General features: G+C 46.2%; 1 protein-coding gene across 1 annotated transcript in view; it reads right to left on the reverse strand.

Annotated features, from left to right (window-relative positions):
- Positions 1-519: 519 nt before the first annotated feature.
- SKAP1 (src kinase associated phosphoprotein 1) overlaps positions 520-12,433 on the reverse strand; it is a 125,111-nt gene continuing 113,197 nt past the window's right edge. The window contains exons 8-9 of the mRNA XM_048516442.1: positions 7,711-7,819; positions 520-877 (exon numbers count right to left, since the gene is read on the reverse strand). Coding sequence (XP_048372399.1) covers positions 7,718-7,819 — 102 coding nt within the window. The 3' untranslated portion in view covers positions 520-877; positions 7,711-7,717. The remainder of the gene's footprint in view (positions 878-7,710; positions 7,820-12,433) is intronic.

A 12,433-nucleotide genomic window follows, 5' to 3' on the forward strand; every position in this document is an offset into this window, starting at 1 on the left:
CCAGATAAGAGTCTGCCATTCATGTAGAGGGGTGGGGAATCAAACCTGCTTCTCCAGATTGGAGTCCACTGCTTTTAACCACTACACCACTCCAGTCTCCTTGGTTCAATGATGAGACAGCAAGAGATAACCACAACTAACAAAAATTACCTTATTTGGGTCCTAAAATTTGAGCATTGCTGGCAACTAAATTTTGTTTGAAAGGTAAGAGATGATGGAACAGTTTTCTTTCTTTCATCTGAAGTAACACCCTGACCAAGATATTTTACTGCTTTTTAATAATCTTTCATTCTTATATGGTATTGATTATACTTAATGGTGCCAATTATCATATAAGGGTTTCTGATGAGAATGGACTTTGTTCACCTTGGATTGTCTAAATAACTTTTATTCTAATAATTGTACTAGATGTTGTGAGCCTCAGCTAAAATCCATACAATTTGGATAGTCTGATTCTTTTTTAAAAAAAACTTTAGCATGATAAACAATTTGCAACCACAGAAGAAATAAAGTGTTTATTTTGGATTCTCGTCAAAACTTACTGATTCCTTTTGAGTGTTCTGGGAACAAAAATACTTCCTACTATTACATGTTTGGAAATTCCAATGATCTCAGGTCTGAGTAAACTTCCAGAATGAAGGCAGGCGGTGGATGGAGCTGGACAGAGAAAGTAGCGAGGCAAAGTTTAGAATGTAAATCTCAGTGTGAAAAGCCCAAAGGAACGAGAGAGAGGGTATTGCTTTTGTAAGAGTCCTGGTGTGGGTCAAGGGACATACGCATATCTTGTGGTGTACATGTGTGTCTTAGGAATAGCAAAGAAGCACATCTGTTGGGTCAGCAAAGTAGAGCAATGGGAAGAGGTGGGACCCACAGAGATCTAGGAGTGAAAAACAACAGCAAACATTTGAATTCTATTTTTCGTGAGATGAGACATAACAAACAGATAATGATAATTCAATACTGCCAGTTACTCTTTGTTCTGTGTGGTCAACACAGGTGAGAGTTCCAAACAGCCCAGCAAGTAGGCATGCAGGTAGATGGCATATCCAGAGAGTCAGGGCGCCTCTGCATCAACCCGGGCTCTGCTATGTTGACTCTCCACTGAAAGTGTGCACGGCGTGTGTTGATTCTGTTTCAGAAATGTCTGTAAGTGCCCCTCCCTGCTGTTTCCCCTGCAGGACAGAGGATTAAAGGCCTGAGATGTAACTTTCTGAGGGGTAGGAAGAAGCCTTACTATGTCACCTGTTGCCCAGATCCCATACAAACCTGGAACCAGCCCTTTGAAGAAAGCAATAGTGGCAGATGGCCTTTTTGCATGAGTGAGCCACAAGTTAAGAACCATATATGGGATAACACACACAGGCTGCTTTTACAATGTCTCTGGGCCTAGTCTTATGAAGTAGGGAGCCAGCAGCAAAGTAGGACTGGAAGCAGGCAGGAGTACAGGCCCATGATCTGTGGTGTCTGCAGGCCCAGATAAGCCATATGCCAGCGTGGTGTAGTGAACAGGTGCACTCTAATCTGGGTTTGATTCCCCACGCTGCCACTTGAGCTGTGGAGGCTTATCTGGGGAACCTCCAACAGCTGGGTGACCTTGGTTCTTCGGAGTTCTCTCTGCCCCACCCACCTCACAGGGTGTTTGTTGTTGGTGGGGGGGGGGGGGAGAGGGAAAGGAGATTGTAAGCCCCCTTGAGTCTCCTTATAGGAGAAAAAGGTGGGGTATAAATCCAAACTCCTCCTCCTTTGTGCGATTTCATGCTTCCACGTTGAAAGTTGACCACTCTTTTAATAAAATGCCCCCTTTAAACCACTGTGACTGATTCTTATCCAAAGCTCCTAACTCTTTAACCATGTGCTCTCTCCCTTCTGAGAGACTTGACCTCACTTTAATTTTATTCATGACCAATCTCAAAATCCACCTCTGTGCTTCTTCCCCCTTTCTTCTAGCATGGGGGACTTCCTGACTGGCTCTAGTAGATAGGAGAGGCCAGAAGATGGAGCCAGAGACAATATTCCTCCCAGTTTAACCGGAGCAAATTAGGGAAATTTCAGCCACAGAGACACTGTCATGTCTTTGCGACAAACCCTGTTGCAGTCACCTAGGGCTTTCTGTTCACTGTTTCAGGTGAGTCACTGTTCACCAGCACCCACTTACTTTCATTGGCTGGGCTCAGAACCTACAAGATGTGATTCCTAATAAAGGGAGCATGCATAAGATACAATACTTTTCCTTTCCTATTACTTAGAAACATTCTTGGCATATCTGGGCTAAGGGAATAATAATAATAATAATAATAATAATAATAATAATAATAATAATAATAATAATAATAATAATAATAATACAAAATTTGGATTTATACCCCACCTTTCTTTCCTGTAAGGAGACTCAAGGTGGCTTACAAGCTCCTTTCCCTTCCTCTCCCCACAACAGACACCTGGTGAGGTAAATGGGGCTGAGAGAGTTCAGTGGGAACCACTCAGCTCCAAGGTCACTCAGCTTAAAACACATCTGGTTCACCAGATAAGCCTCAGTCACTCAGGTGGAGGAATGGGGAATCAAACCCGGTTCTCCAGATTAGAATCCACCTGTTCTTAACCACTACACCACGCTGGCTCTCCAGGTCAAAGGGCAGGTCTGCCGGGCACATACCATCTTTGGGACCCCAACCTACACAATCAACTTTGTAGTCATGCTTTTGGAACAGTTGCTGTAAAGGAAAATGAATGTTCATTCGCTCCCCTCTCCACGGAGTCAACAGCAGCCAGCGGAGAATTCTAAATGACTGCCTTTGGGATGGTTATGTTGTAGGTCAGTGGGTGGCGAACCTATGGCATGTGGGTGCCAGAGTAATAATAATAATAATAATAATAATAATAATAATAATAATAATAATACAAAATTTGGATTTATACCCCACCTTTCTTTCCTGTAAGGAGACTCAAGGTGGCTTACAAGCTCCTTTCCCTTCCTCTCCCCACAACAGACACCTGGTGAGGTAAATGGGGCTGAGAGAGTTCAGTGGGAACTGTGACTAGCCCAAGGTCACTCAGCGAAAACACATCTGGTTCACCAGATAAGCCTCTGTCACTCAGGTGGAGGAATGAGGAATCAAACCCGGTTCTCCAGATTAGAATCCACCTGTTCTTAACCACTACACCACGCTGGCTCTCCAGGTCAAAGGGCAGGTCTGCCGGGCACATACCATCTTTGGGACCCCAACCTACACAATCAACTTTGTAGTCATGCTTTTGGAACAGTTGCTGTAAAGGAAAATGAATGTTCATTCGCTCCCCTCTCCACGGAGTCAACAGCAGCCAGCGGAGAATTCTAAATGACTGCCTTGGGATGGTTATGCTGTAGGTCAGTGGTGGCGAACCTATGGCATGGGTGCCAGAGGTGACACTCAGAGCCCTCTCTGTGGGCACACACAAACAGAATGCTCCCCCCCCCCAACATCTAGGCTGGCCTGGGCCGCTGGGCTCGATTATTAGCATTAATCCTAAGACCTAGTTTTGGGGAAGCAGTGTAGGTAACCCTGTTAAGTGCTGTTAAACCTCACTGATGTTCATGCAAATAACTAAAGCGCAATCCTTTACTCGGGAGTAAGCTTGGTTGCTGGCAATGGGGCTTGCTTCTGAGTAAACCCTCCTAGGGTCGTGATTCACCCATTGGAAGAGTTGCATGGTTGCTTCAAAGCAAAGCCACCAACTACCACCCAGCTTACTCCCGAGTAACGCACGCCTCTGAGCCAACCGTTTTTTCTAAACTAAAACCTCAGTATTCAGGTTAGATTGCCATGATGGCACTTTGCAATAAATAAGTGGGTTTTGGGTTGCAATTTGGGCACTCGGTCTCGAAAAGTTTCGCCATCACTGGACTAGACTGTAGTGGCTATAGACTGATTGGGTGGTAGTCTTAGGACATTGTGTTTTCAGTAGTCTTAGGCTACAGAAGGGGAAAGGCACTATCTGTGCTTATTATGTCTATCTATGTTGATTATGTATGTTGCTATTGTTGGAATTTCCAGCCTTGCTTTGCATGCAGCAGCAGCAAGTGCAGCATGGAATTCTGGGAAGCTGCACGAACGTTCTAAAGGTGACAGTTAAAATCCGTTGGTAGTGTTCTGTTCCCTCACACACACACTCTGAGACTGCCTGACTGACTAAGAGAAAAGATGTGCTCTGTGCTCTGTATACTGTTGTAAACCAAATGATATAGAAATGTGCTCTGACTAGACTAAAAGATATTGTAACGCAACCAAACTGTAACAAACCATGAGCCGTGCATGTAACCATTATGTGATACTGTGTATATAAAGTAAATATCTCTCTCAGGTTAAGTAAAGTTCTGCTTATGTTTTCATGAACTTCTGAGGTAAAACAGCTGGTCTTTTGACAGATAAACTATTCTAATTTGATGTGCCGCACAATCCACATTTCCGTCCGCAACTTTGCTTGACAGGGTTACATATACCAAATATACCTGTTGCCCTTCAGCTATGATTATTGTTGCCTTATAACTTATGATGTAATGATTATTCATGTTTTTGTTGTTTATAATGCTATGTTTATAATGTTATGTTTATAATGTTATGTTTATTGATGTTTTGTTGCTTGATGTTATGATTACTGATGTTTGCTATTATGCTGTTGTTGTTCACCGCCCTGAGCCCTTCAGGCAGAGGCGTAGCAAGGGGGAAAAGTGCCCGGTGTACTGGTGCTTCCGCTGGCCCCATCCCATCCCATCCCGCCCCGTCCTGCCCCCACCACGCCCCTGCCACACCCCCACAGGGGCCTGCACCTGGCTCGTCGTGCCCCCTTTCCCCTTGGAGCTACGCCTCTGCCTTCTGTTGAGGGCGGAATACAAATCGAATAATACAATACTATACAATACTATTTAAGAGACAGTAAAGATAAACATTTTCTATTAAGGAGCCCTATGGCACGGAGTGGTAAGCTTCTATAGTACAGTCAAAGCCCTGCTCATGATCTGAGCTTGCCCCTGGCAGGCAGCTGGCTTGAGGTTAACTCAGCCTTCCATTCTTCTGAGGTCAGTAAAATATGAAGCCAGCTTGCTGGGGGTAGATGAGTGGGGAGGGCAATAGCCAACCATTCCATAAACATGGTCTGCCAAGTAAATGTCATGATGTGACATCACCCCATGGGTCAATAATGACTTGGGGCTCTCTCTCTCTCTCTCTCTCTCTCTCCTCTCTCTCTCTCCTCTCTCTCTCTCTCTCTCTGGCTTAGAATAAGCCAGACAGTGTCCCTATACATCTAGAGGAGGGTTTGGGGGCGTAATACTCGCCAACACCTCTCCTGGTCCTGGCCAAATGTTTTCAGCAAGTGAGTGGGGCAAGGTGGGTTCTAATTGGCAAGTTGAGATCTGATTGTCTGTAAAGATTCAAATAACATTTCAGTGACAGCTGCCACTATGGTGCTGGTTTTATTCCCTCACTCTGACTCTTCTCTCCCAGTGTATTTTAAAAAATATTTACCCCTCTTATCGCCTGCCCTTGGGCTTCCCAGGTGGCCATCTTGTACCCATCACAATTCAAAATGTGCCCACAAGATCAAAAAGATTGGGGGAGGGGTGGTCCCCTGATCAAGAGAGTCAGGAATCTCCAATACGACATTGACATCAGAACAGACAAGCAACAGCCTTCTGCACTCCCTCACTGCCAAATTCCCCCTCTTTTAGGCTTCCCTTCCTGCTTTTGGGTCGCCTGTTTTAGGGAGAGCATCCTTTAAAGAAAAGTTAGGCAACAGCACCACCTCCTGGTGGTTATGAAAAGAGCAGCACGGTTTATTTCAATCCCCTTAGGTGCTCTTCAATTAACTCCAAGTCACCCCTGAAGAAGGCTGCCAGCTGATGCAAAATCTGACTTTGGCAAGCTATCAGTTTGTAAGCAGCCAAGGATGGAGGTTTTAAGGTCTGCATCATTGAACAATGGGGATGCACAGGGGAAAGTTCATCTGAAGGGTCTCGCTATTCCTCTGTGTATTGCTAGGCAGTCTTTCCAGGAGGCAGCAAAGTGAAAGCAGACAGTTCTGAGCCTTGGCAAAACAACTGACTAGTCAGTGTAACATAGGCCTCAGTGGAACTAAGGCCCCTTCCGCACATGCAGAATAATGCACTTTCAATCCACTTTCAATGCACTTTGCATCTGGATTTTACTGTGCGGAATAGCAAAATCCACTTGCAAACAATTGTGAAAGTGGATTAAAAGTGCCTTATTCTGCATGTGCGGAAGGGACCAAACGCAAGCTCTACAGCATGGTGTGGGACTCATGGGTGTGTAAAGGATTGTCAAGAAACCGCATCTCCCGATACTGCCCTAATCGGACCGTCCGTTCTTCAGAGGCTAACCTCCTGGTGATTCCTGGCCCCTTGGCAATACGTCTGACCTCAACCGGAGCCAGGGTATTTACTTCTGTGGCCCCCGCTTGGTGGAATGCTTTAGCAGTTTCTATTAGGGCCCTGCAGAGTTCTGCAGGGCCCGTAAACGTGAATTATTTCACCAAGCATTCAGTTGAGGCCAAACCCTCCCCGTTGTCTTTCAGTGTCATCTGTACTATTGCCAGATTCTCCTAGGAGGGTGGGAGCACGTAAGGATTTTTATCGGTCGCGTGTGAGTTTTAGCTTGTTTAGTGTGTGTTTATTGTTTAATCATTAGATATTGATTGACTTAGTAATTTTTATACCGTATTGTATTGTATGAATGTTGTGTGCCGCTCTGAGCAGTTTCGGGAGAGCGGCAAACAAGCAAACAAAAACAAACAAACAAATAGGTAAGTAAGTAAGTCACGGCTGACATGGCAACTCCAGCAAGCAGCTTTCAAGGCAAGTGATTAAATAGAACTGGTTTGCTGTTGCCTTCCTCTGCAGAGTCTTCTGAGAGCCGGTGTGGTATAGTGGTTAAGGTGTCAGACTTGGATCCCGGAAACCCAGGTTCGAATCCTGTGGAAACTTGGTGGGTGACCTTGGGTGTAGTAGTGCACTGCCGACCCAGCAGTGCCGTAGTAGAACGTTGGGACGCCAACGGACCTGCGGCCTTGCCGGTCGCATCGCACCCCCACTCCTCATCCCCCCATGAGTCACGGGTCATGAACTGTCTGGCTCAATCACCGGGCGCAGGGACAATGGTCTTGCCCCCAGGTGAGGATTAGGCTCAGACGCGTACGCTCCTCTCCGCACGTAGCCAGATGAGATCATGCATCACATGATGATCTCCCGGCCTCCCGCTCTCCCGGAACTCCCCCGCAGTCCTCCCTCCTACACGCCCCCGATAGAGTAACAATAAAAGGTGCCAGGAACCGGCAGACGGGAGACTCGCTAGGAACACGGACCTCCGGTCTCCCGCTGCTGGCGATCTCCACCAGATGTTATCTCCGCGTCTCGTCTCGTTCTTACGCTGACCGCGTGGGTCGACTACAAGCGGGCTAGTCACACAATCTCAGTCTCGACCCCAGATGGGAGAATTCCAAGGAATGCAGGGGCATGAGGCAGAAACAGGCAACAGCAAACCACCTCTGAACGTTTCCTGCCTTGAAAACCCTATGGGGTCACCATGAGTCAGCTAGGGCTATACCACGTGACCTCCCCTGTACAGTACTTACTCATGAGAATTTCCTCATGGGAGATAATCATACAGTAAATCACCCCTCCCCCCCCAACAACATCTTGAATCAAGACTTCAGTTCTACCTGCTGTTCATACGCCTTCCACATCGTAGGCCGGCATGAGATATTCCTTGGGGACAATCCCCACCACATGGTTCAGCTCTCCGACCCACCAGCCGTGCATATTGTATTCCTGGAAATAAAGCAAGGGATGGCGTGACTGGAATGACCAGGTAGGAAGGGGAGGGCCAAAGAAGGCCTTGAGGTGACAAGCAGAAGTGGAATCAGAATTCTGATTCTGCCTTGGACCTTTTCCATATAATTCTGGGCATGTTTTCATTCCCTCACTTCACTTTTCTCCTGCTGGTTCCCCTAAAAGAACGTCCTTTTTAATTACACCGCCAAATCTTTCTTAAAGCACCAAAACACAGTTTGCTTCAGCCCCAACATGTGCAATGCAGGTTTAATCACAGTGACTAACCTTATTGGAGGTTCATACATAGTGCTACCATAATCTTGAAGTGCTGTGCAAACGCTGAGTGTTGTTATTAGGCCTTTTGCAAGTGTAATTTAAAAACAATAGCCCCCTTAGACAAGCTAGCCCTGCTAATGTCCTCTGCAGTGGCCTGTAAACAAACCCCTTAAGAAAACAAAGGGCACACTCCACCATTTGCAGCACCAGGCACCCAGCAGGAAATCACCCTGCCTGAGTAGTTCCCTCCCACTGGACTGTTACTGGGAACTGGAGTCACACCTGAGCACCTGGCACAGCAAGGAAGCTGAATGGTGCTAGGCGTGTGAGCTCTGAGCTCAAGCAACACCTTGCAAATGCCACCCTCAGGGAGTCTTGTGGGATGGTTCACAGGGGACTTGGCCGTATGCTCAACTGGTGTGTGGGAGGCACACTGGATTGGGCCTAAAGACTGCAATGCACCTGCATGCAAAGGATGGAGCATTCACCTCTTTTACATATTTATTGATACCTATTTATAACCTGCCTTTCTACAAAAAGCATCCAACATGGTCATCAATAATAGTTGAATGTGACGATCCAGTGGGCTCAAATGTCAAAGAAAGCACAGTTTTTATTGACTTCATCAATACTCCACCTTCCTTACATCATTTTCCTCTCCTCCATTTTACCCTCCTGTGTGAAGTAGGTTAGGCTGAGACAGCGTGACTAGTTCAAACGTTGGGATTTGCAAGTGTCTGCCACAACCAGTCACGCAAGTGTTAACTATCGGCATGTAAACAATATGTTCAAGTCACATTCTAATGAGCTGACCTATTGATTAGGCATTGGCCAGTGTAGTAGCCATTTGTTACTTGTCTGCGGCCCCTTCCGCACATGCAGAATAATGCAGTTTCAATCCACTTTCAATGCTCTTTGCAGCTGGATTTTACTGTGCAAAATAGCAGAATCCACTTGCAAACAATTGTGAAAGTGGATTGAAAGTGCATTATTCTGCATGTGCGGAAGGGGCCTATGAGCACACATACCTGAGGTTATAAAGTCAACTTGCTTTCTTTGTTCTGTGCCTATTTGGCCTTCCCAGTTGGAACATGTGCCAGCTTCTAGAACCACACAGTACGTAACAGGATAATATAGTCCTTATTGTTTTCTTTAAACTAGTAAACTTTTATGTTAGGCAACTCACTAGCATCTGTTTTTTATTGGTATCTGCTAAACTCTGCCACTAATGTAAATCTACATACACCAAGGCTACCCAATGTCAAAGGTTTTCATAGTCAGAACCAGGTGGCTGCTGTAAGTTTTCCAGGCTGTGTGACCATGGTCTGGTCATAGAGAGAAACACTTCTTACCATGACGTGCCTCTGAAAATGGCAGTCACCGTTGCAAGTGAAATTTAAAGGGCAAAAATTGCCAGATCATGGCTACACAGCTTGAAAAACCCACCACAGCTAGCCATCCTATGTATTTCTGAGGCGTATCTAGGCAAAATGTAGCCTGGGGCATACATTTTCTGCCCCTAACCCCCATATGGGCAGCCGGCCTCCCCCACCATGACCCCAAAAAAGTTTTTTTGCACCAGGTCTTGAAGTCAGTATATGGACCTGGGGGGAAGGAGGAGAGGGTGTGTGTGTGTATTTTCCACCCCACGTGACTAAATGGCTGCAGCCCGTGGACATTTGACCCCATATGTCCCCCTGGGTGGTATGTCCCTGTATGGCAGAGTGGGGATTTGAACCTGGCACCCCCAGATTCTAGTTTGACATTCTAACCATTGAATTAAGCAGCAACAAAGCAGTAACATACAACATTTGGTTTAAAATCCAATTGGACAATGGAGATCTCATTGGACGTGTAGGGTTTTTTTTAACAGTTGCTTCGGCAGCAGCTGCCACCACAGCCCAAGGATCTTGATGGTGCTTCTGAAGGGAAGCTGTGTGTGTGTGTGCACGAAAATATTTCAGAACCAAGCATGTTTGCAGAGTGGTTCCTTTGCACTGAATAAAATTACAATCAACCTGACCACTTCTTGGGTAAAGTCGTGGCTCAGTGAAAGAGCATTCCGGCATGCAGAAGATCCCAGGTTAAAAAACCCCAGGAATTCCAATTAATAGGGATTAAATAGTAGGTGATGTGAAAGGCCTGAGTCCCTGGAGAGCCAGTGCCAGTCAGAGTAGACAATAGGGAGCTTGATGAATTAATGGCTTGATAACAATGTAAAACAGCTTCGTATGTGTTTGTGTGTAAGCCTAATATTCACTGGCATTATGTGGTTGGCTCCGCCTCCTGCAGCAGCCATTTTGTGACAGAACCACCCTGTTTCAACATTCCAAAGGCACGTACAGGCTCAAAAGAGCCTTGGACCTCTGTTCTAAACACTTGGAGGAGAAGAGGAGAAGAACGGGATGCACACAAACATCTGTGGGGGATGGTGGGTTTTCCGGGCTGTGTGGCCGTGGTCTGGTGGATCTTGTTCCTAACATTTTGCCTGCATCTGTGGCTGGCATCTTCAGAGGTGTAACACAGAGAAAAGTCTGTTTCCACCAGACCACGGCCACACAGCCCGGAAAACCCACCAGAACCAGCTGAATCCGGCCGTGAAAGCCTTTGACAATACATCTGTGGGGGTATTCTGTAACATTGGGAGTGTCAGGAGTGGCACCTGCCTCCTCCTGCCAGGAGACATGGAGGCATCAGGGGGCACACGTGGACTGAAGGAACTGGGGTGGGGGTGCAAGTGCTGATCTTCTATGTATCTATCATATGCTAATAGGCCTTTGTCCTGTTTCTATGCGCTTAGTAATGTAGATAACTAGGCTGAACCCGCATGGTACTCCGGAAGGGAGGGGAGGATGAGTGGAAGCCACGGGCGCAGCCCAACAGGAGACTATCGCTGTCCTGGCCTTGGGATACTTGGTCTTCCACACCTCGTTTTCTCACATCCTATGGGAAGAAGGGAGGGGGGAATCCAGGGGAGTCAAAAGGGGAATAAATATGACTGTAAAAGCCAGGATTGCCAGAAATGGCTTTCTGACGCCTGAGTACTAGATGCCAACTCAATAAAGACTACTGATCCTGTATCCAGAGTCTGCTTATTGATTATTTGTCCAAAATGTAACAGGGAGCCTGACAAGGCCCTGTACTGAACCTCTTATGAGTGGCGGCATGGAGCAGAGCATCTACTGAAGACCTCAGCAAGCTGGCAAATTCATATGGGAGAAAGTGGTCCTTTGGTTACTCTGTTGTCAGATCATATTTTGCCTAGGCCAGGAGATTCAACAAGGTCAACTGGAAAGAGATGTGTCGGGTCACACCAAGGGCGGAAGGATGCCTCTTGCCATTAACTCAGCATCCCTCATCCCAGGGGGGAGAAAAGGAAGAGTTTCCCCACCTGGCCAACTCCAGCCAATGCCATGTTGGGGATCACTACCCTACCGGTTGGCAGTCCTTTCAGTTGAAGTTTCAGGAAACCCTGCCAGCAATTGGAAAAGTTCAGGAATGGAACAAGCTGCCCAAGGGAAGTTGCAGACTCTCTGTCCTTGAAAAATTTAAAAATAAAATGGAAGTCCTTGTTGGTACAAGATACCCTATGGCTTGAGTTGCCCTTGGAGAACTAGGAATGCCAACTGTCTACAGCAAAAAAACTCCTGTTCCTTTAATCAAGTCTTCTTTTCCTCCTTGCCATGAAAAGCTTTTAGCTACCCATTTCTGCATGCAAAGCCGCTTTTAAAGGGACAGGACATTTTTCTTTAGTCCAGAGGGCACCCCTGTTTGAACCAGGACTCAACCCTGAGATCTATTTGCAATTTCACACATGCAGAATAATGCACCTTCAATCTACTTCCAATGCACTTTGCACCTGTGAGGAACAGCAAAATCCACTTGCAAAAAATGGTGAAAGTGGATTGAAAGTGCATTGTTCTGCATGTGCGGAAGGGGTTTGAGTCTCTGGAACATTTTGGGAGCAATATTAAGCAAGCCTACTCAGGAGAAAGAGCCATCATGCTTAAGGGAAGTAAATTTCAGATGGCAGCCTCATATTCCTACGACTTGGGGCATCTTATCGTTCTAATTTTGTATTTTTACAAAAGGAGAAAAAACAAATTGAGAGACAGAGAGAGAAAGAACACCATCTTGATAAATGGCAAAAAGAATCCCAAAACTGAATCAGTGAAGATTAAGAGGATGATACGGTTGGAAGAGGCGAGACAGGGCGGCGGCTTTGACATTTTCCTGATGCAGCTGCTTTTTACACGAGAGGAACCGCTGTGGGGCAAATATCGTGATGTGACATCACCTGGCGGTCATTAATGAGCAGCCGCTTTGCTATATCTT

This window comes from Sphaerodactylus townsendi, linkage group LG15, assembly GCF_021028975.2.
Source record: "Sphaerodactylus townsendi isolate TG3544 linkage group LG15, MPM_Stown_v2.3, whole genome shotgun sequence".
Taxonomy (NCBI): domain Eukaryota; kingdom Metazoa; phylum Chordata; class Lepidosauria; order Squamata; family Sphaerodactylidae; genus Sphaerodactylus; species Sphaerodactylus townsendi.